At 34.8% G+C, this 22,770-nt stretch overlaps 5 protein-coding genes across 15 annotated transcripts; 1 reads left to right on the forward strand and 4 right to left on the reverse strand.

Annotated features, from left to right (window-relative positions):
• Positions 1–2,468: 2,468 nt before the first annotated feature.
• Positions 2,469–4,353, reverse strand: LOC105229983 (testis-expressed protein 9). The gene is made up of 2 exons (XM_011210519.3): positions 3,399–4,353; positions 2,469–3,329 (listed from the first exon to the last, which is right to left on the reverse strand). The coding sequence occupies exons 1-2, from the start codon at positions 4,184–4,186 to the stop codon at positions 2,735–2,737; spliced, it is 1,383 nt and encodes a 460-aa protein (XP_011208821.2). The 5' UTR covers positions 4,187–4,353; the 3' UTR covers positions 2,469–2,734.
• A 1,487-nt stretch (positions 4,354–5,840) lies between these two features.
• On the forward strand, positions 5,841–6,576 carry LOC105229984 (neuropeptide SIFamide). Its single transcript, XM_011210521.3, has 2 exons — positions 5,841–6,171; positions 6,245–6,576. Exons 1-2 carry the CDS (start codon positions 6,045–6,047, stop codon positions 6,331–6,333), a joined length of 216 nt encoding a protein of 71 aa, XP_011208823.1. The 5' UTR covers positions 5,841–6,044; the 3' UTR covers positions 6,334–6,576.
• Positions 6,577–8,227: 1,651 nt separating this feature from the next.
• Positions 8,228–14,743, reverse strand: LOC105229985 (steroidogenic acute regulatory protein-like). Of its 9 annotated transcripts, XR_003846012.2 has the most exons (14): positions 14,548–14,731; positions 14,191–14,469; positions 13,687–13,914; positions 13,371–13,519; positions 13,148–13,306; positions 12,123–12,176; positions 11,885–12,017; positions 11,677–11,813; positions 10,935–11,087; positions 10,247–10,351; positions 9,525–10,174; positions 9,268–9,391; positions 8,616–9,187; positions 8,228–8,573 (listed from the first exon to the last, which is right to left on the reverse strand). XR_003846012.2 is itself a non-coding variant. In XM_029551840.2 (13 exons), the coding sequence occupies exons 3-13, from the start codon at positions 13,805–13,807 to the stop codon at positions 9,095–9,097; spliced, it is 1,893 nt and encodes a 630-aa protein (XP_029407700.2). In that variant the 5' UTR covers positions 13,808–13,914; positions 14,191–14,469; positions 14,548–14,699; the 3' UTR covers positions 8,228–9,094. The 9 variants fall into 9 exon arrangements, 6 of the variants coding, with proteins under 6 accessions (XP_029407700.2, XP_011208826.2, XP_029407701.2 ...); XR_852734.4 differs by lacking the exon at positions 14,191–14,469 and having other exon boundaries at positions 14,548–14,704; XR_003846011.2 differs by lacking the exon at positions 14,191–14,469 and having other exon boundaries at positions 13,371–13,534; positions 14,548–14,701.
• Positions 14,744–14,941: 198 nt separating this feature from the next.
• LOC105229987 (tubulin--tyrosine ligase-like protein 12) lies at positions 14,942–17,279 on the reverse strand. The gene is made up of 2 exons (XM_011210525.4): positions 15,695–17,279; positions 14,942–15,629 (listed from the first exon to the last, which is right to left on the reverse strand). Exons 1-2 carry the CDS (start codon positions 17,069–17,071, stop codon positions 15,081–15,083), a joined length of 1,926 nt encoding a protein of 641 aa, XP_011208827.2. The 5' UTR covers positions 17,072–17,279; the 3' UTR covers positions 14,942–15,080.
• Positions 17,280–17,718: 439 nt separating this feature from the next.
• On the reverse strand, positions 17,719–22,413 carry LOC105229988 (cullin-4A). 3 transcript variants are annotated; one of them, XR_003846006.2, is made up of 14 exons: positions 22,077–22,413; positions 21,400–21,926; positions 21,094–21,332; positions 20,914–21,038; positions 20,513–20,848; positions 20,266–20,452; positions 20,009–20,201; positions 19,806–19,942; positions 19,357–19,746; positions 19,189–19,296; positions 18,955–19,125; positions 18,735–18,887; positions 18,469–18,642; positions 17,719–18,396 (listed from the first exon to the last, which is right to left on the reverse strand). XR_003846006.2 is itself a non-coding variant. In XM_011210526.4 (13 exons), the coding sequence occupies exons 2-13, from the start codon at positions 21,788–21,790 to the stop codon at positions 18,547–18,549; spliced, it is 2,526 nt and encodes an 841-aa protein (XP_011208828.1). In that variant the 5' UTR covers positions 21,791–21,926; positions 22,077–22,413; the 3' UTR covers positions 17,719–18,546. The 3 variants fall into 3 exon arrangements, 2 of the variants coding, with proteins under 2 accessions (XP_011208828.1, XP_049309978.1); XM_011210526.4 differs by having other exon boundaries at positions 17,719–18,642; XM_049454021.1 differs by lacking the exon at positions 22,077–22,413 and adding an exon at positions 21,996–22,016 and having other exon boundaries at positions 17,719–18,642.
• Positions 22,414–22,770: the final 357 nt, after the last annotated feature.

The raw sequence follows: 22,770 nt of genomic DNA on the forward strand, positions 1-22,770 counted from the left end.
TTAACAAATTTTGGGGTTTCTCACATCAAACTAAAAAATTAAAAATAGATATAGTTTAATAAAACTAAAAAACACGCTTTTAAAGCATATCAAACTAAAAAGTGAAAAATAATTTTTTGTATAAACTAACAATAATAATGAAGGAAAAATTCCTGTATTATTGTGAGAAAAGCGTGGGGTGCTTTGTGACATATGACATATATCGAGCATGCCACGCTTTTCTCACAATAATGCAGGAATTTTTCCTTCATTATTATTGTTAGTTTATACAAAAATTTTTTTTTTTCACTTTTTAGTTTGATATGCTTTAAAAGCGTGTTTTTTAGTTTTATTAAACTATATTTATTACACAATAATTTCAAAATATAGCGAATTTCTACATTATTTTCACTAATTTTTGAACAGCTGTAACCCTTTTTCAACTTCTCCGATTTTTATTTTGTTAAAAGTAGCTTAAAGTCTCACCTTTCCAACATTGTATGGTATGACCCAATGTGATTGCTAGCACTAGAGATATGCGACTGCAACGACATCTATCGACAAAATACGAAAAGTCTTTTTCGACTACCCAATATTTATATACAAAAACATTAATGATGATTGAATATCGATTAAAGAACTGATTTATTACTTATTTATTTTTATTATTTTCCCATTAACTTGAAAGGAAAGTGGAATATTTCTGCAAATACCGTTCAATGTCGTGAGAAATATTGTTTCATCGGTTACTATTCACATTTCCAAGCGACTTTAACCAGAATTTACATACATATGTACTTATACACATGTATAAATATGTCAAAAGTGCTGCAAAAATGTACAAATCTATAGGACAACGCACTCTTTTCAAAATAAGAACCGTTAATCATATGTCTAAGGCACATAAAACTGCAAAATATAGAAATTTCATTCATATGTTCGATTAAAATTTTACTTATTATAGAGAACCACTGACGTACTTATAAAGCTATGAATCATTCACATTTTCAGTCACTTACAATCTATGACGCATTTTTCAACATCTCTCCATTTAATTCTGAAAGATTTATGCCAAATTCAAAGCGAATAATTCAATAAAACAACTCGTGTGTGTGCTGACAAATTAGCATTTCCATATGTTGAGGGTAAAGTTGCAAAAAGATAAATACGACAAGTAAGGTAACAGACAGAGAAATGTGATTAGATGTAGCGCCCACACATTTGATATGCGAGTTATCCCACACACAGTCAAATATATAATATTTTACCATATGCTTTCGTATATCTCGTACAGCACATCTTTCCATCGACTGCGGCATTCGCCGTTCCCAATGCGCAAAGGGCCATAAATCTTACGCAGAATTTTTCTCTAGAAAACTTGCAAGACCAAATTATCTCAAGTTGCCTTCGTCCATGCCTCCGCACCATACAGCAGAATGGGAATTAATGAGTGACTTATAGAGTTTGGTTTTTGTTCGTCGAAAGACGACTTTACTTCTCAATTCCCTCCTGAGTCCGATGTAGCACCGGTTATAAAGAGTTATTCTACGTTGGATTTCGATGCTGACATTATTGTTGCTGTTAATACTGGTTCCAAGATAGACGAAATTATCTACGACTTCAAATTTATGGCTCTCATCAATGAGGTGAGAGCCTAGACGAAAGTGCGACGACTGTTTGTTTAATGACAGAAAATATTTCGTTTTGCCCACGTTCATTACCAGACGCATTTGCTTCGCTTCTTTATACATCCTTGAGAAAGCATAACTAACGGCGCGGTTGTTGAGGCCAAAGGCTATGCTGGCTAGGTCATGTCGTGTCATGACGAAAACACTCCACCTCTGAAAGTATTCCACGCAGTACCCGCCGGGGGAAGCAGATGAAGAGGAAGACCAATTAACTTCGTTTGGATGGCACCACATTGCCATACCTCGAGATGCGGTGGCGGTGTCTAAGCCACTAGAAGGTATTTTATTAAAATTTTCAAACAGTTTCAGATTCCCCTACCATTGGGTTCATTGAGTAGAATGCCTACTTATATATCTGTGTAGAAAGGAAAAGAGTCATCTCATAATAATTCTTATCTTGACGCAGTAATCTGGCTCTAAAGTTCGTTGCCGTACAGATGAAGAAGTCGAATGTGTATAAAACAGACTATCTTGCTCTAGATGTGGGGCTAATACAAATGTTCCCGCTCCTGAATATTATTTCTAATAAATGCATTGCAAACTCTCACAGCAAACGACAACATACATGTGAAACACAAGTTCAGAGTAGTCTGCTTAACAAACCGAACCAACTTCGATAAGTACCGGCTCACAGACGACAATCAGGATCACGATGAAAAACAAATAAAATCCAAATTGTGAGAGTCATGTCGCAATGATAAAAACTTGGGGATCTGTACTGTCGACTTAGAGGAGAACTGTTCATCACCAACCAGTGAAGGTAGGAATGCAGAAACAACCACGGGCCATTAAAACACTCCATTTTCGATATTTATAAAGCGAATAGCATTTTAGCAATGCAATCTTTATTAATAAGTATTACTTACTCATAAATACCACAATAATGGTTCAGACCCATATATTATATTGAAATTATCTCTTTAAAATGTTCACACGCATGTGGAAGGACTAGATACCGTTGGACTTAGCAGGTTAATGTCAATGCATGGACATACAAGAAGTTGATTAATTAGGCATATAACATGAATGAAATGATACATTTATCACAAATATCATTTATACACCACCTATAACTTCGTGTTCCACTCGAGTACTTTTGCGAATTCTTTTTCACCGAAACTAATCATCTTCGATTGTTCCATACAAATATTCTGTCGCTTGAGATTGTCGATAATAAATAGTTGTTTCTTGTAAGCGTTGAGTAGGTCAGCACGTTGCTTCTTCAAGCTTTTAATCTGTTTATCCTTGGTCTCGCCATCGACACGCATCGACTCTTTAAGTTCACGTTCGGCATTCTTTAGCAACGCCAATGCGCTCTTCGTATTCTCCAACTCTTCATTGGCACGATACAAACGCTTCTCGAGATTGGTGTTAGTTTGAGACAACATTTTCAGCTCACGACGTGCTGTCTCGAGCTCCTTCTGCTGACCACCCTGTTCGATGTTGCGCTCCTTCATACGTCTATTCACTTCCTCCAGTTGTGTTTCAGTCTTGCTCAATTGTTCAGCAATTGCATTGTGTTTGGCAAAAGCCTGATCGCGTTGCTGTTCGATCTTCTTGTTGCGTTCCAATGTCTTTTCGAGCAGCTCCTTTTGTTGTGTCATCTCTTGTGAAATGCGTTCGTGATCCTCTTCGAGTATGGCTATTTTAGATTTGAGAAATCTGTGTAAACAAATAAAGAAAATTATAATAAGTTATTTGCATAAAGTTTGCGTATGCGTCACAGCATACTTAATGAGTCCATCGGGGCTAATATGCTTTCTGCCTGTTTCAAGAGAACGTCGCGATGAGTAACCATCGTCAATTTCCCCGCTGGCCTTCGCACGCATCGATGCGCTCTCATCACGTATCAGCACCTCCAAAGAGGGACTCTGTACAAATTTCGGATTGCGATATTTAACCGTGAAAGCGGTCTCTTTGATCCTTGAACTACAATTACTCGAACGTCCATACGGCCGTGTGCCACTTTCCGGGCTCTTAATTTGCTTCCTATGCAATGTACTGCTCGTCCGATTGGTTTTCGGCGTCTCTGAGTGTGCTGTTAAAACATTATCACCATCCGGACGTATGCTGGGCGTATTGGAGGTAGATGATTGTTGCATCGATTTACGTGCCGTATGTGTACGATGTGTATGGTTACGTTCGGTGGGTAAATCCGAGAGCACATCGGAGGCACCATCACCAGCGCCATTGGCATTTAACCCACCACCCGTCGTAACATTGTTGAGACGCTTTTTGAGCAAAGTGCTTGCGCCCTTGGACTTTGTATAGGTGAAATATCGTTGATCAGTCTTGTTAGTCGTTGATTTGGAAGTGCCGCTATAGATGGCGTTCCCAGTGTTCGCACCAGCGGCACTACCGCTACTGCCACTATTCCCCACACTATTACAATTGGGATGTTGATGCGGCAATTGTTGTTGATGCTGTTGTAGTTGTTGATCCAATGATGTGACGTTTAGCTGGTCCAACTCTTGATTCAATTTAATGAATTCCTTTTCGCGCGATAGCAGTTCGGCCATCGCCTCTTATAAAATTTTGACAGAAATTTTTTAACGAATACACAAAAGCGAAATTTTGCATTAAAATCAAAATTTTTAACATTTAATTTTTCATATGAGGCCAATTTTCAGTTTTGATTTTGACTTTTAGTTTTGAGTGATATAGCAAACGATTTAGATATACAATTTGCTTCCGCACTACAACACTCTTGGTCAGCTACTGGAGTTACAAAGTGCTTGCGGGCTCTAACTCCTTGTGCCGCTCATACAAACTAGAAGGAAGCAAGCGCTAGGGACGTGGGCGGATAAAATACTCTGCCTCAGAGTGAGGGTGGCCCAGTTGTTATTTATTATTTTGAACGGTGCTCTTGGTGATGGCGTGCATTGATTACACCGACTTGTTGTCACTGTCGCTATCGTTGCTACTTCATGTTTGAGGTGTTATGGTAAACGGTGAGGGGGGTGATTTGTTTACATTTCGATTAGGTTGTGGGGTAGTTGAATTATGCACTATTATTTTGGTAGTACGTAAATAAACTGAGCTTGATAAATTACATACATATACTCGTATATGTAATTTTTTTGTGTTTGAAGTTCCAATTACATTTTTAGAATGCAGATTTAAGTATACACATGTATGTCTATGTTTGTATGTACGTGTATATGTAAACAAATATTTGCATGCATATGCATTGAGAAGATGCACTTTTCTTCCTCCCTCACTTTTTTTTGTAGAAACCAATTTTGTATGAGAAGCCTGAAGTTGGGTATGAACCAGCCCGGTTCATTTTTGATCAGATATACTAAGCGTCTAAGTTTTATTATATGCATTATATCAATAGCGACAGTTAACGGGTGATCCAAGTAGAGGTGCTTTTCAAAATCCTTTTTTGACGGATCACGCGTGAAACATGTCACGCTGTCATGATACTTTTGTTCGGTATTATTTGGCATAGCATCATGGAAGGACTTACGCCTTAACAAGCGCGCTTCGCTCAACTTATGGTCAACATAATCGGCCTACTGAGTGTGCTATTCGAAACACTATCCCCCATCTTGAGACCCAGCACTCATTATTGAATACTCGGACTGACGTATACAACGACTTGACGCATTTTACAAGAACTGTTGCCGCTCGCTCTTCACAAGCGACATCGCTTTAATTTATGGGATCTTGAAAAGTTGCAAGAGATGAGAGAACAGATAATTTCACGTGTTGCGCCGGTCAATTGGCCACCAATATCGTGTGATATCAAACTGTTAGATTTTTCCCTGTGAGTATATGTAAAGTCTAAGTATCTATATTTTACTTAAAATGGACTTCGAATTGCTTCTATATTCACTGTATTCTCTGGACTTGTTCACCAAACACTTCATACCGTTCTCTACAAGACAACCACAAGATAATATCATCTGAAAAGAATCACCGAGACTATTTTTAAGGAAATTGTTGTACAACGCACTCCAAATTCACTCTTAGATTAAAGAGGAGTACCTAGCTGTGGTGGAAATCTATACGTAGATATATGTACCAGTGTGTATGTATGTATGTTTGTAAGCTCATATGAGTATTCAATTAATATTCAATCAATGTGACTAGAGCTTGCCATCGCTCAAGTTCCTTAGGGAGTTCACACGATAATTAGAAACTAACTCAAAGCAATTATTAACTGATAGGACTAAGAAAATATAGCTGTAAGAACAAGCAGTCTTTTATGTCCTGGATTTACACGAAATCGTATAAAAGCGACGACTGTGCCAGCAATCGACATCAGTTGCATTCGAGCATCACAGCAAGCAAGCTAAAAGCAAACGTCTCACTGCCAAAAGCACAAAAAGCTCCTAAGCAACCACCACTACATCTACTATCACATATAAAATGCGTTCATTCTGTACCGTATGTTTCGTAGCCTTGATCTTGGCCGTCTGCATGTGCAGCTTCGGCGAGGCGGCCTACAGGAAGCCACCATTCAATGGCAGCATCTTTGGCAAGCGCAACTCTTTGGGTAAGTAAAGCTTTTGATTCTAAATATAAATTATTCTTAGATTATTTTATTTTGCCTCATCTTCTCCTTTCAGAATATGATAATGCCAAAGCTGTGACTGCAATGTGCGAAATTGCATTGGAAGCGTGTCAATCATGGTTTCCTCAAGGCGAAAGCAAATAAGCCAACTCCAGGGTGCGGACCGAAAGCTATAAATAGAGCGCCGGAAAACTAACGATATTCTATATTTATATCTAAAATTAAGTACAGTTATTATAAACGTGGCTTTAATATATTTATACGCATATGTGTACATAAAAATTAAATAATTTACATACATACATATATATAAGTATATATACATATATCAGTAATAATGTTATAAAAATTATTTATTCAATAAAGCAAATGCTCAGTAAAGCAGAACGAGTATAAGGAAGTGATATTCTTAACTAAGCTGTCGTTGTTAGTCTGAATCCTCTTTATTTTTATGATTTTGTACATTAGGTTTGTTCTTTGTGAAGGAATCGATTGCAGTTTATGATTACTTATGTCTTAAAGTTCTCAAAATTAGTCTCTTCTACATGGCAATGGCTAACGACCACACCGTTTTTTGCTAGGATAAGTTTGAGATGACAATACACTTTATTATCTTGACTCCGTTTGCAAAAGATGCAGTTCTTTTGGTAAAAGTCTAGCATTGACATACTTCATATACAAAACATTAGGCCGTAATCATTGAGTCGATTCATAAGAGATATAGAGATCCGCTTCTATCTTTCTGGTGAAATCATGACAATATTCAAACACTGTTTCTTTAACATACATATGTTATCGTCATTAACAGTGGTCGAATTGAGAGAAGAGTTTTCGATGATTTCAAGACCTTCACTGAATGCTTTATACCTCTCAAACATTTTTGTTCGTGATAAAGTAGACTCCACAAACACTTTTGTAGCATTTTTAAGGACTTCGTAGCCCTGATGATCGCCAGAGGAAAGCTTCTCGCGTCGAAAACAATCAACTGCCAAATAGAACTCCTTATTGACCGTCTGTCCCTCCGGAAAAAAATTCATGATGCACCAGACCACGAATATCGACAAAAAAATGAGTATCTCCTTGATTTTTGAGCGACATTGACGTGATTTTTTTGATTTGGGCTAATTTTTTCCCTCCATTCCGATGATTGTTAATTTGTTTGGATGTCAAACTCATAAACCCATGTCTCATCGGCAGCTACAATGCTCTCCATGAATATGGGATCGGAACTCGAACAATCAAGCATGTCCAAGAAGACTTATTTACTGTACTCTTTTGGAATAAAATTCAGCTTTATCGGAACGAGTCGAGCAAGAACGCGTTTCATACCCAAAATATCCACCAAAATCATTCGAATGGACTCGCGAGAGATTTTGAGCTTACCTGACGATAGCACCATATCCTTCACTTTTTTAATATTTTCATCAGTTGAAGAGGTCGAAAGTGGTCCAGAATTAGGCATGTCTTCAACGATCTTTCGACCGTCTTTGAAGACTTTATACTACTCATAGGCTTGTATTTTTGATAAAACTGAATCACCGTAAGCCTTTTCCAACATTCGCAACGATTCGCACACGAAATTTGGTTATTAATACAAAATTTTAGACAAATTCTTTGTTCGATATTTTTATCCAAAAGAAGATGGGAAGATTTCTGCCGCTACAACAACAGATCGCGCTCATATTTGGCACAGTAAGTAAGAACAGACCTACCAACTTAGCAAAATACATTTTTTGAAATATCATTTACCCGGGGAATTCACATTACAATTTCCGGGTACTTTTTTGTCACAATCTCGCTATACACTCACGTATCAAGTTCAATTCAATAACTTTATTTTTGTTTTACATCTAATATTTGACAAGAGAGCAGAAACGGATAGAGAAATGGAGAATCGAAGACAGCTAAGAAAGCTATTTGGTGAATATTACGACTGGCTATAATAAATAGCAATGGGCTAAAAACATAATAACCGAATATTCGTAACTGGAACGGACCGGATTTAATTTTCCGACTCAACGAAATCATTTTGGTAGCATTTTCAATCAGATATATATATATTTATTTCCGTAAAAACATAAAGCATACAAACATACGTATATAAACCAATAACAGAACAGCCATATTACTTAGCATCAGAAATTGATCATTCATCAGTCCTTTTGATTTTGATTATTGTTTTATATTTGTTACATTATATTTACTGTTAAATGTTTACAAATTGTATACTATCACTTAATATGTCATGAAATATTAAAAAAAAAATGATGAATTTTTACATGCCACACAGACACAAAATGCCGAAGAAATCTCGCACGGATATTTGAATGAAATGATTTTTTATATTGTATGAATATAGCGGAGCTTGGAACACTTGCTCTAACCTAACTATGTAAATATGTATATGTGTACGGATGAGAACGTACATAATTACACTTTTTTCTTACATTGACAAACCTAATAGTGTAAAAAAATATTCAACTTTTCAATTTTATAGTAAAGAGTTAGCAAAGCTTTGGGCAACATTTTTAAACTTCTTTTTAGCAATTAATTATGTAGCTTTATAACTTGTTCAATTTTAAATAGTAACAGTTGATTTGTAAAACTATTACAATAATAAAGATCTATGTCAGTTCTATAATTTTCCTATTTTTTAGATTTTTTAAACAATTTTAAAGTACTATATTGATTTTAGGGTGTTGTTAGTTTTCTTTTTTTTTGTTGTTTTCTTTGTTTTTGTGGGTATAAATGAAAATATTTGTGCACTATATGTAAAAAAAATACATTCCACACACACATAATGGAAACTAAAGCTACAAAAACTTATTTACTACTACATAATACCCGCTTTTGTTAGCAGCTATATATCGACCATGTTGTTGTTGTCGATCATATTTAACTTCAGCTATTTTCTAGAGGTACGCTTGCGTTTTGTGCGTAATTCAGCTGCATATTTACGTAAATATTTCATATAGTCATTCATGAAAGTAGTGTAGGCCTGCAAAGCAAAAGTGGAGAGTTAAAAATTGTAACATAAGAGCGTAGATAAATAATGGTTCAAAGATTTAGCAGACTTACAGTGTCTAAAACATAACGTGGTACGTAACCCTTTAAGTCCAAACACAGAATCCAGTCGAATATGCAAGAATCCGATTTACCAGCAATCTCATGAATTGCAAATCCGGCGACAATATTTTCACCACTTTGACAGATCGAAAATTATAAGAAAATATAATATTGTATTGTAATTTTGTAAATCTATTTTATATTTCATAGTTCGATTCTCGATTTTTTTTTCAGCACAAGAATCCTTTTAACAAATTTTTCTTACTCACCGTACATACTTCGTAGTGATCGGCACCGGCGCATAATCAATACTAATGGCCGCACTTAAATAAACTTTATTTTTGCTGCCCTTCGCACCCAGCGCACCGCTTACGGCCGCACCATCGCCAATATCAGCACTTTCCTGTTGTGCAGTTTGGATTTCCGCACGTGCCTCTTTCTGCACTAGACGCGTCAAATCATCAACATTATCATGCGCATCCTCGAATGTGTCCTCTTCGAATGGTGGCGGTTCATCTGGATCAATACGCACAATCGTGCTGAAATCTTTAGCACCCAAACTTTTGCTTAATGTTTTAAAAGCAGGACCACCACGTCCACTGCGATTTTCTTCATCGACGCCAGCGCTTTCACGCATACCCTTTACACTGCCACTGCTGGAGAATTTCGCACGATTGCTTTCGACACTGCTGGGTTGTGTAGTCGTTACAGAGTCATCATCGGAGACGGTGGAAACACTAGCCGGACCAGCCGTATCACTGCCACTATCGACGTCATCGTCATTATCGGATTCTTCACACATTTTGCCATTACGGAAGAGTCGCCAACAACGTAAATTAATGAAATCGCGACTCTTTACTATACCACCGCCACCGCCCACACTGGCTTGGTATGTAATATCTGTGTAGGAGTTAATTTTCTACAGAAACCAATTATTGTTATTTTTATATTGCATATACAAGTTATGTATGGAATATAGAAATACACTTACATGCACAATTTTCGATTCGAGTAAAGTCGGATTCCACTTAGGCACACTTTCAATTCTATAGAAGAGTTCTTCCAGCAGTGCCTTGGCTGGATATTTGATACGTCCCTTAATAAATATTCAAATTATTACAATTTTATATAGTATATGTCGGTGACATGCAAATTATAATAAATATATTTTCATCAGGGTTGCAAATAATGCATTGAATAAATAATTAAATTATCCTTTGAATTTTTTTTTATTTGTAGATCTGAAAATCTCAATTTAAAATAGTTTTTCATCCCAAATACCGGATTAAAAAAAAATCATTGCAATATCCGTTATAATTAAAAATTAAAAAAAAAATAATTAATTAAAAATTAAAACAATTCATTTTAATTAAAACAATTAATTTTAATTTTTAATGAAATTCAAACACTCTTTTAATGTTATTTATATTTAATTTCTTTTAATTATGGCATTCTTCTGCTTTATTGGCGGAATTCAAATTTTTAACATCAAACAATTTGGCTTAAAAAAATCAGTATTTAATCACAAACATTTTGCATTAGGAATTTTATTGAAAAGAAAATTTTCGGAAATTAAAATTTACTTTTTACTCCAAATTTTTTAAATTAAATAATGCGCAAGCCTGATTGCTACCTTATTCAACTACAAAAAAAGTGAAAATATCTTTGTAACAACTTACTGTAAGTCGATAAATTTTTCCCAGCTTCTCACGTTGAGTACTACGTATAGTATCACCTTTGCTCGTCACCTTTTCCACTTTCCAATCGGGAGATTCGAAAAGTTCGTATGCTCTACGCACACAATCCAAAGCCATTTGATGATATTCTTCATCCTGTATGAGAAAATTTTTACGAAATTATAATCTGATATAAAAATAATCTTCAGCTTTGGATATGGTGTGTTAACCTGTTGCATGTTAACAGAGTTGTGAGAAAATTGCCGTTTTATGACTTCAATGCCAAAGCCACAAACGACATTTGGCGTGGATTTAAAAAGAAACTTCATTTTATATGTAATTGAAAATGTAAATATTTGAGTATTTTCTGCGTTCACAACATCAATTCAAATTTTATATTTGAATATCCCTAATTTAAAATGCAATTGAATTTTGTTGCCTGCCGTTGGGGATTTATAGTCGCTTACTGATTAGTTGAAATATGTAAATCAGAGCACTTTGCTATTCTAAGAAGTAGAATTATACAAGCGAAAAGGAACGCTATGCAAATCCGATAGGCAAGACAAAGAACTAATTGATCACAATCAACATCAATGCTGGTATTGACCTTGAGGCAATTGAACTATCAAGTAGTTCGATAGTGAATTCAACAATTTTACTTAAAAAATATGTATTTATGTGTGTATGTAAACATAATATAAATATACAACGCCCACACAAGTCTCCCAAAGTCGTACAAGCTTACCTGTTCATCGTCGTCGTCATCACTGTTGTGCACTGTTTCTAGTGGTGAATAAAAAATACTCTCCGGCACATTAGGACCCGGTTGGGAAGCCAAAAATGGTGCCATCATCGGCGAACGCTGTTCGGGAGTTGTTATTGCTGCAACAAAAAAAAAATAATATTATATAGTATGTATAACAAGTGTGTAAAATATGCATTTTTGCACTTACAGGAAAAATAGCTGCGCGCGTGGCGCTCTTGTGGTATAACGCGACAATCCAGAAACCAAGCCTCTCCCCAAGCCAATACAAATGATGTTATAATCAGTATCACCTCGAAAACCTGTTGGCGCGAATCAACCCACTACAGATGTGTGCATGTATGTAAGTATTCAATATTAATTATAATTTTTTTTATTAATTGCAGTTATAAAATATAATAAGCGCAAATATTGAATGTTTGACTTACATCATAAACGAAGACTTTGGAGATTAAAAATAGGCATGAACCACTCGTAGATAACTGCAATACACAAGAGAAGTTAAAAGTTTAATGAATTATGGAAAATATCTGAGCGATATACTCTTTATGGTGTGTATATGCACTTGTATGTATGTATGGTTGTATGTATTTATTCTCCTTAGTGAATTTATATACTGATAAATGTTAGATGTTTGTATATGTTTGTATGTACGTTCGTAGGGTGATCAGGAAAAGCAACTTTATTAGTATGTGCATATTTTATAAAGTGAATTAAATTTTGTTACGCTCGCAGTAAATAAAAAAATTTAAAAAACAAAACACAAGAAAAAACGATAACTTTGGTTGCACCAAATCTATAATACCCTACACACATGCATTTTTATAGCATAAAAGTGTATACAAAAGTATCGGTCAGTTTATATGCCATTTATATGCTACATTGCTCCCATCTCAACAATTTGTTCAGAAGATTCTTTGAAGATACAGAACAAATATAAGTTTTCATCCAAGAACTTGTTTTTAATCGTTCTGTTTGTATGGCAGCTATATAGTAAGCTATAGTGGTCCGTTTTCGACAAATGGAGCTGCTTGGGTTGTAAAATATGCGTGAAAACTGATCGAAATTTCAAAAACTGGGGAAGCAATTCCCATGTAACAGATGACTGACAGACGGACGGGCATGGCTAAACCGACTCGGCTCGCCAAGCTAATCATTTACATATATTTTACATGACCTTCGACCTTTCCTTCCGGGTTTCAAACTAATTCGTGGTAAACTTAATATACCCTGATGCAGGTATATTGAAAAAATTCCTAAACTGCAATTTTTTAATACAAAGTAGTTCTTTGAATATAATTTCCTATGCACTTAACTACACAGTCAATTTTCCTGACGTTGTAATAAATTCAACTGAACTCATATGTATAAAAAAGTTAATAATAAAATATTTTTGAATATAGACACTATTAATTATAACTTTGTACATATGTATACTTTGAGATTTACTCACTGCAATTATAATCCAATGGTTTATGTACATTAACGCATAAAAAAATGTGAGTACTACAAAACGGCATATAGCGGCTCCCACTACATCGAATAAAGACGTGCCAAACGTGTAATGGACGATTTGTTTCTGAAATGCTTGAAATATATTGTCTCCATTGATCTGAAATAAAACGCATGGATGTTAATGGTTATTTATCTTCTTAATTTATAATAAACTATCTTACCATTATGCATATTAACCACAGTAACGATACGAAAAACAAGTCGAACAGCACGAAGAGGCAGAAAAACCGACGTACCACGGACATGCGTCCATCCTGCATATAACCGCCGAGAAATTCTTCGGTGATCAAATTGATGGAATGTGTACGTGCTATAAATAAATTAACTTCAATGTTTTTTTTTTAGTTTTTCACATAGAATATCGATATTGAAGTGTGGTATTGATGTTAAACTTCAATAAACAATTTTTAAGTTATGACTACCTCAAATTCAAAACTACCTAAGGGGGTTAAAAATAAACATTTTTAAAATACTTACACATATCATAGTTGGGGGACATTGGCCCACTCATTGTACTGCGATAGGCCATAGGCTGTCTAGAGCTTGTTATCAGCAATTCAGCAGCTGATCGTATTTCATCGGCATCACTAACTGACATAATCTACTTTTACTAGTACTTAAATAGCCGTATGTGATTTTCAATATGAATTGGGTATGTAAAAAAATTAATAACTATAATAACTTTCGATACATACTCCACTGTTTCTGAAAATAAAATTTAAGCAATTATAAGATGCAATATATGTAAGTTATTTTTTAAATTTTTATACTACTTGGCATAATTCTATAGTATTTTAAAGCCATTGCAATAGCTTTATTTAGATATACAGAATTATATGAACAAATCCACATAGTCATTACAGACAAAGTTGTTGATGCCATCATATCATATTTTATGCAAATACATGTAAACAATTATGACAAATTTAATGCAGCTAAGTACGCTAAAGCAAAGTTAAGCATTTTTAAACAATATTGTACCTTTCTGCTCAATGTGTTTATTTACTTTTTTTTGTACTAACACTGATAAGCATTTCACTATATTTTGCCACCGATATATATGCATGTTTGAACACACATCCTACTCCATGACGTAGTAGGAAACTGACTCATTTTTATTTGTTTGAGTGTAGTCTAGTAGGTCAATAAGATGGATTAAAGTCATATTCGTACTTCACTCTAATGTACATATATTAATTGTTGTTTATTCAATTGTATCTTTAGTAATTCCACTCCATAGTATATCTACATATATAAGCACTATTGTGGAAAAATAAACATAGAGCACGGTTTCAGAGACATTTCATTTGCATATATTATGGAAAAGAGATTACCTACCACCAATTTATCGGGTAAAACTGTAGATATTTTAGGGTAAATATAATATAACTTTTGTTCCTTAGAATGTGTTACCTAGTATCAATTAATATGCATTTCTGCAAATAACTTTTAACTTCAACCACACAAAATAAAATAATACCAACAAAGAAAAACCACAAATGTCAAATTTTTCTTTTTCGCAAATTCTCTTCAAATGTCTAAAAGGTATGTTCAGTGAAAGTCGGCAAAATAAAATGAAATGCATTTTTGAGTTGCATTTTTATTTTTACCTTCTTAACCCTTATAAGTATATTTATTATACATTTAATGAATATTTATTAACACCTATAATTTTTTGTATTTTCTATTATATATAAATTATAATTAGAAATATTAATGCAGAAATCCAGTGTTTAAAATTTTCCAATTATCACTTTTTTATTACTTTATAAAACTTTTATTTATTTTTACTGATTTTGCTGCCCTTTATTTTTTATTTAAATGAATTTATTATAAATACTTTATACTTTTAAGCAGTTTATTAAGCGTAGCTAAGAGCTTGCTTCCAATTGCAGAAAACTTTCATTATTGGTCTCATCGAGAAAGAGTAATTTGAAAATATCATTAAAGAAATCTGGATAGTAATCACATGCACGCTTACAATCCGGTGTCCAGTTGATCTCCAACAATTTTGGTGTCATTTGGCATGTTTTATCTTCATCTGATTTTTCCCATTCAAGCATTATGTCGGCGGCATATAATGCACGAGATTGCTGACAAGGCGGTATACCACATGGAGGCGGGCGCTTGGATGCACAAATTAGTATCTCATGTAACATCAAACATATGTCCTTTTGAATTGTTGACCAATCATGTCTTGGATACTGCTCCTTCCAATAACCCAAGAAGTCTTCACATTTTATGTGTCGCAAGTCTGCCTCTTCATGATAATTCATTACAGTGAAGTGTTGTTCATAGTCATCGAAGTTATTTAGACTAAATGACTTATTAGCAAATCGTAGAAAGAATTTTCTATGTATGTAAGCTTCCAGTGGTTGAAAACTCTTAACCAATATCACATATCGAATATCAAATTTAACCTTTAAAAAAATATGGAAGTTAATAGTTTTGTAAAGAAATTAAGTTATATGCAATAAAATTTTACCTCAGCGTCTAGTTCAGTACGTTTAAATAATACCGGTCGTTCGATATATTTTTGGGCGACTTTCGGTCCAGTTATCGGCAGTCGTACAATTTGTACAATATTGTCCGTTATGTGGGTGTCCATTCCACGCGCTAAATTCCATGGTTTCACAATCCAATGATTATCAAGACCTTTTGCAACACGATGTTGATAATATGATGCAAATTGTAGCAATTCCGTCTTTAAGTTAAATGTTGTTGGCAGCCAGCGAGGATATGTCTCCAGTGTAGAAGGATTGTGATGTTCCTGTGCTGCACGCCTCCCCGTAATTGCCAGTAAATCTTTGATTGTCAGAACATATTCATAAGGGAATTGATTTATAAACTTGTTCGGCGTATTAATGGCTAATTCCGCAAAGTCCTTATAGTGATGTGTCAACCAAAGCACATCAGCTTCGGATTGATTGCCAACTAATTGAAAACAAGGATCGGTTAGATGTGCGCTTACCACTTCATATTCACTATAAACCTTTAGTGGTTGATTACGATTTACTTGAGGTTTTAATAGAGCAGTGTTTCCTTCAGGAAACGTTTCAGGTATATGACCCGTGGAAAAGTATTCTGAATCAGGTTCAACTTGCATAAAAGAGTGTTCACGTAGATCAGTAGCACGCCATGGCAATAATAGAGCTTCGCGTTCTTCATTATCTCTGCTCACATATTCTACAAAATCACGCGTTACATATTCTTCATAATCACAATCACGTATGGGAAAAAGTAGGCTATATGTTGTTTGGTTATTTAGGTATAGAAATGGAACTACACGAAAATTAGGATCATCCGAGTGGCTTACGGCGGAACCAACTTCGTCCATCACATACCAAATAGGAAGTCGTTCTTCATCAGATAGACCATTACTGGCTATAGTATATGAAAGACAATAACGCCACATTTTAACCAAGACTTGATCAATACGATCTTCGTCATCAATATCGACACCCATTATGGCACACATACGATCCGTTAACTGCTCATGTTCTGCTAGTTGCTGTCTAGCCATATTCATACGGAATGTCCAGGCATGATCAATGAGATATATAGCATCCGGATCGGCGGCCTTAATTCCACCTTCACGAGCTACCGTAAGGGCAAACATTGGACGCGGTTCCTCTGCAACTGACGTTGTTGTATTGTTTGTACTAACGACTGGTGCTTCTGAGCCATTCTCTTCATCTCCTTCGTAATCAATCAACAGTAATTGCAGCGATATACCGGCATCAAAAATTTCCTTTACCAATTTACGATGCAAAGATTTCCAAAGATGTTGTGGCACACCAGATGATTCCAATTGTGGTTTGTGTTGGGCCACGAATTGTGTGAACAAATTAATACCATCCATTTGTATTTACAATATAACAGTAAGCAGTAGTACGTGAATTTCACTGACCGGCTACCAGTGTGGTATGTATGTGCTGTTATCAAAAGAAATTTGTTAGGTTATATTAAGGTTACCAGCCATCTTTTCTGTGAAGTTGAGATAAACTAAAAACAATTGTACTATTAATTTTTTTGTAAATAAATAGTTATTGAATGATACATATTTTATAAGTAGTTGGTTTTTAAATATTAATTTGAAAATTATCATTTCTGAATGTTAATTCAAATTTTTAAAGTAGGAAGTGAATATCTATCTTGATGTTTTACTTACAGTAACTTAAAAAACACAACAAAATGTGTAATAAATGTATTAATGAAAATATGATGAAAATAACTTAAGAACAAAAACGTTAACTAACTTCAGGTTGCACCGAAGTTGTAATACCCTTCACAAGTAAAAAATTGTCCATGCAATAACTGGAATTTGATTAGTCTGTTTGAATGATAGCTATATGATACAATGGTCCGAACTGAGCAATTCCTTTGGGGTTTGGATCATTGTCTTTAACAATAATCCCTGTCAAATAACGTGAAGGTACCTCGTCAAATAAAAAAAAATATCCATATAAGGACTTAAGTCTTCAACTAAATACATTAGCATAAATGAAATATTCACGTTCTCAAAACTTTTATTATTAAAATTACATTTATGTATAGTTTTTTCTTCGTATTTATTATTATATGTAATACACTACGATTTAAATTATAAAAAGAGAACAAGTTTTTGTTTCGCCAACCATCGCGTTCATTCGAATTATATTAACTCATTTAACACTAAACATATCTACGCATAAGCATCTACTTACTTCCCCCCACTTATTTCACATTCAAAATGTTAAAAAATATCTTTTTTTCGCAAATTTTCTAGCATGTCGTTTGTATAATTACAACTTCTCTGCACTGCACTAAAGTTAGATTTCAAGAGAAGCCAATAGCAACAGGTGTATACATGTGTCTATCTGGGAACATACATAAGAAATTACTTAATTTTAATCGATATTTATATTAAACACAGTTGCATTATGCCAGAAGTTATAAAAGAATATGATATATGTTTGCAATTCAATTATTTATACGTCGAACGGACACTGTTTCTTGGGGTTTAACTTCTGGTTCTTTTCTGCATATTCGTATATTGTGCAAATCAGTCCTTACGCACAGATCCAAACTAAGCTAGAGCATAGAACTTTGTTGCACACCTAGCTCGATTGAAAATTGTTGTTATGTTGAATTCATTTAGGCCGGAGACGGAGATGCTTCCACTATACGTAAACAAAGAGGTTGGAACTGTTCGTAAAGCAAAATATGATGTGTATGTTGCTTTGATTTGTTTTCAATTTTAAATGAAATAGAGTATACTCGTAAAATGGACATCATGGAAAATGGGCGTGCTTTTGAACGTTTCCAACTGCTGTAAGTAGCCTTATAAATTATAATTTATGCAACGTAATTATATTGATTTTGATTATCTTTATCGCGCTCCATGTAATCGCGATCTATAAGTGATTCAATCCGTTTCTTCAAATCAGCAGGCTGGAGAAATATAAATGGGAAAAGGATTTATTGAGAAGTGGTCATAAACAAATAGCTATCAATAATATTTTAACCGAAAGTTTGTTTATTACCTTAACGGGAAACGTAAGTTGATTGAAAAGTTCGCCGATTAGTAAGTTATGACTAAGCGTTTTACGCATTTTCATTATCCTCACAATGGCTGCATCAATTTGGTACTGTCGATCTTGGAATACACGCTCCTCTGTAGCTTTTTGCTCCTCCGTCTAAAATCAAAAAATAGCAATAAATAACAAAATAATTGTTTTATCAAACATAAAAAATCTGCCATACCGTTTCTTTCATTTGAATTTGATTAATTTTGATACGGAACAATTTATTGGTAAATTCGTTATTATACTGGAACAAATCTTTATTCTCAACCTCCCGACCTTTTGGTGTTTTAGTAATAACACGCGCGCGTCCGCAGGCTAACGACTGTAATGTTCTACGTAGCTCGCCATCCTTTTAAAGGAAAAAAAAACATATTTTAGCTTCCACTAGACTATAAAATTGTGTAAGTGTTACCTCAATATTTGTAGCAGCAACGATTTCCTCGAAACTTAATGCGTTTTTGTCGTTGAACAGTAACAGCACAAGTCCTTGAAACAATGAAACCAACAATTCTTTAGGCCCCTTTTTAAGCAGAAAAGAGAAAACTAATTATTGTTACACATTTAATAAAGCATCGCATACCGCATCAAATTGAGCTTTGAGCACACAATTGCCTAGTGTAGGTTGCCATTGCAGCTTTCTACCACTGTGCTTAGCCAAGTAAAATTTATTGAAAACTTGTTGCGGCTTCACAAGTTGTGGTGGCATAGTGACTTCTGTTAGCGGGTATGTAGGCCAGTAGCCCATGGTAAGAATATTGACAGTCAAATCCATACTTGTTATTTCACGATCCATATTTGCGACATATTGCTTAAAAGCAATATTAATATCTCGGCTTAGTTCCATATCCTTGAACATGCCTTCCAATTTTGAAGTGAATCCTCCACCACACTCTTGCTTCAATTTGGACAACATACTCTTTTCCGCATCCACCGATGCAGACTTTCCCACAAGTAAGCGTTTGGCCAAATCCTAAAAATTATATTAGTAAAATAAGAAATCCGTAAGCCTTGTTGGTTGTGTTTATTTACCTTCTTATAAAATGCCTCGAATACATCTTTGCCGTGAATAAATCGAAATAGCACCATGATTTTATCAAGTATCTGTTCCAACTCTTCTTCGGTGGCTTCTTTATTTCCAGCACGCAGCTTCATATCCACATATTTGGCTAATATTAGTAGTATTAAATACCCGCAATACTATAACTTGGAAAAAATATCGCCCTTAAACATACCTATTAATTCGGCTGGTTTATTGGCGCGTTGATTTATGAAGAACTCAAAAGCCTCTCGCAAGGAATTTGTAAATTTTTCATTGTGTTCAAAACAATTGCGCACAATCACATCCATTTTGTCTTTAAAGTCCAATAAATCCTGCACCATACTTTTATCCTTTTCTGGATCAATGACAATAGTGCGTCCTTTTTTCTACAAAAATCAATTGAAGGAATTTAATGAACAACTATAAAATTTTAATAATTTTAAGTTCTACCTTAATGAAGCCATTGAAGTTGCCACACAGTTCGGCGGTACCGTTCTTGACTCGGCTTAAAAGGCTGTACAAGAGCGTGAGATCACTCAGTCTATTCTCTTCCAGCAGTGTGTCCAGACCTTTCTGTAAGATGTGTGTGAGGTGTTCAGCAAGTAACTCCTTTTCTACAGTATAAATCAATGGATATCTGGAATTTTTGCAATAACAATTCAAACTCAACATTTTAAAAAACAATCAACCAATTTACTTAGTACTAGAGTCTAAATAGTGCAAAAGACGTTCGTTTTCCTCGGCTAATCTTTTGTCGACATGGCGCAGATATTCGGGCACATCAAGTTCTTGCATTTTACGTTGTCCCTCGGCTTGGTATAATTGTTTTGTTGCAATCAGGAATTTATCTTCGAAAGCACTAATATAAATTTGTAAATCACATAACATTCGAACAAGGCTCTTCAGCAATCCCCTATCTATCGCATCGCCTGTTCGCTCTTTTTCGATTAACATAAGTATACCTTCCACCGTACGTTTTTGCACTTGATCGTTCATGGCTATATGAGTACGAAAAAGATCCAGACCCATGTCCCTATTGGTCAGAAACGTAAAGAAATTATAAATACATAATAATTTCCAATTGAGTTTGCTACTCACCAAATTGAATGTACGGTAGGATTCTGTAAAACATATGTCCGATCCAAATATAAAAATATACTGCGCATCATAATCATTTGCTGACAAAATGACAGCCACCAACCATTTATCTTTTTTAAGAATACCTAACAAGACAAAATGTTAGATAAAATATAATTAATAATAACATTTTATATTTACCAATTTGTCCATGCTTCCCCCTGTAAAGGATTCCACATTACGTTTCACATGAGCTTCAGTAAGTTCTCTAAGTTTTCCATATAACTGCGCGTCCATCCTATGGCTGCACATATTTTCTACAGCTTGATAAAGTTCTTCCAATGAGTACCTAATTGGCTTTGATTGTTGAATTGCAACAACTGCTTCCTGCAATTTTTCACATGTATGTTCCGAATAATTGTCCGGCAGTGTAGGTTTCACTATTAATATAAACAAAAATTGTTTGTATTTTGAGCAGCAAAATATTTTTAATTTTCATTAACTTACCCTTGAAGTTTTTTATTACAATTTTTTTAACATCTCCCGGTTTTGAGGCATTATTTGCGCCCATCTTATTGAAGTACGCTGAGGTAGTTGTGGCTGAACGGTGATCGTTCATATGTGCCCCATCTAACATCGAAAAATTGGCACGTCTTTCACCATTGGTATTGTTACCGATGCCATAATTGCTATTACTATTGTTCATGTTGAACGGTAGTTGTGAAGTTGACGTTGCCGAAGGTTGATTCAAATTTTGTCCCAAAGCGCAACGAGCCGACGTGGAGGGACTATAAAAATGACTGTCCCCTTGTTTTCTTAAACGATTGCTTGTGTAATTCTCAGTATCCTGCAATTGGTCATTTGTGTCCATAAGTTTGTATTTTTTAGCGGCGCTCATAGTTCGCTCTCCGCTCTGCACCAGCGGCGCTAATGGTGACGGCGGTATTTACAGCCCTACTATTACTGTTTGCTTTATTCAAGAAACTATCACCACTTTAAATACAAGTCAAATAAAGCTCTGGACACGAAAAAACCTGGAAATATCATTATAGATTATAAATAAACAAACTATATGTATCAAATGTAATATAAACAATTTTTACATCATATCGAAACGATGTAAAGTTGCCTGGGTTACAAATAATTTTATTTCATTTGCTTCCGCATTGGCGAATTTTTCTCACCTTCGATATAACTTTACGTTTCTACTACTACTCTGACGTTCGCAAATGGATGGTGGTACTTCAGCTGGATGCCTGATTGCCGTCGTATTTCGTACGGACTACCACCCTAACAGTTTTTTCATATGAAAAACGTGCTGCAAAATTTTGTAATACCGCACACAATACTGTAAACACACTTCAAAATCTTTCAGATTAATTTAAACCATATAGAAAACATCTATTATTTATATTATGACGCCGAAAACCCAATTGCAAAATATGTCTTTATTTTCTTTCAATCACTACCGCTGCTAGAATAGTGCTGCTAGTGCTGCTGCTGCTTTTGATGTCGATGCTATCGCTACCAGACCAACAAAACTAAGCACAATAGCCAATTTTATGTAATGCATGCAATGACATTTGAAAATAAAATTTTGTTTATTTAAAATGGAAGATAATTTGTTAAAGCGTGCTATATAGTATAGTATACTTAAAATGATTTATTCTTTTTCGGTTTGAATGTTGCGGTCATATTGGAAAATTCATTATTCTAATTGGATGGCAGCATAATAATGTTTATGACTGGAGTGGCGCGGCATTGGTGCTTCTTCTTCTTAACTGCAGACACCTTTCAGCTGACATTCTTTAATAGTGCTGGTAAACGTTTTTTTTTTATTTAAATTATGACAAGGTATTTATTTATAAAAAATATAAA

This window comes from Bactrocera dorsalis, chromosome 3 (genome assembly GCF_023373825.1).
Source record: "Bactrocera dorsalis isolate Fly_Bdor chromosome 3, ASM2337382v1, whole genome shotgun sequence".
Classification (NCBI taxonomy): domain Eukaryota; kingdom Metazoa; phylum Arthropoda; class Insecta; order Diptera; family Tephritidae; genus Bactrocera; species Bactrocera dorsalis.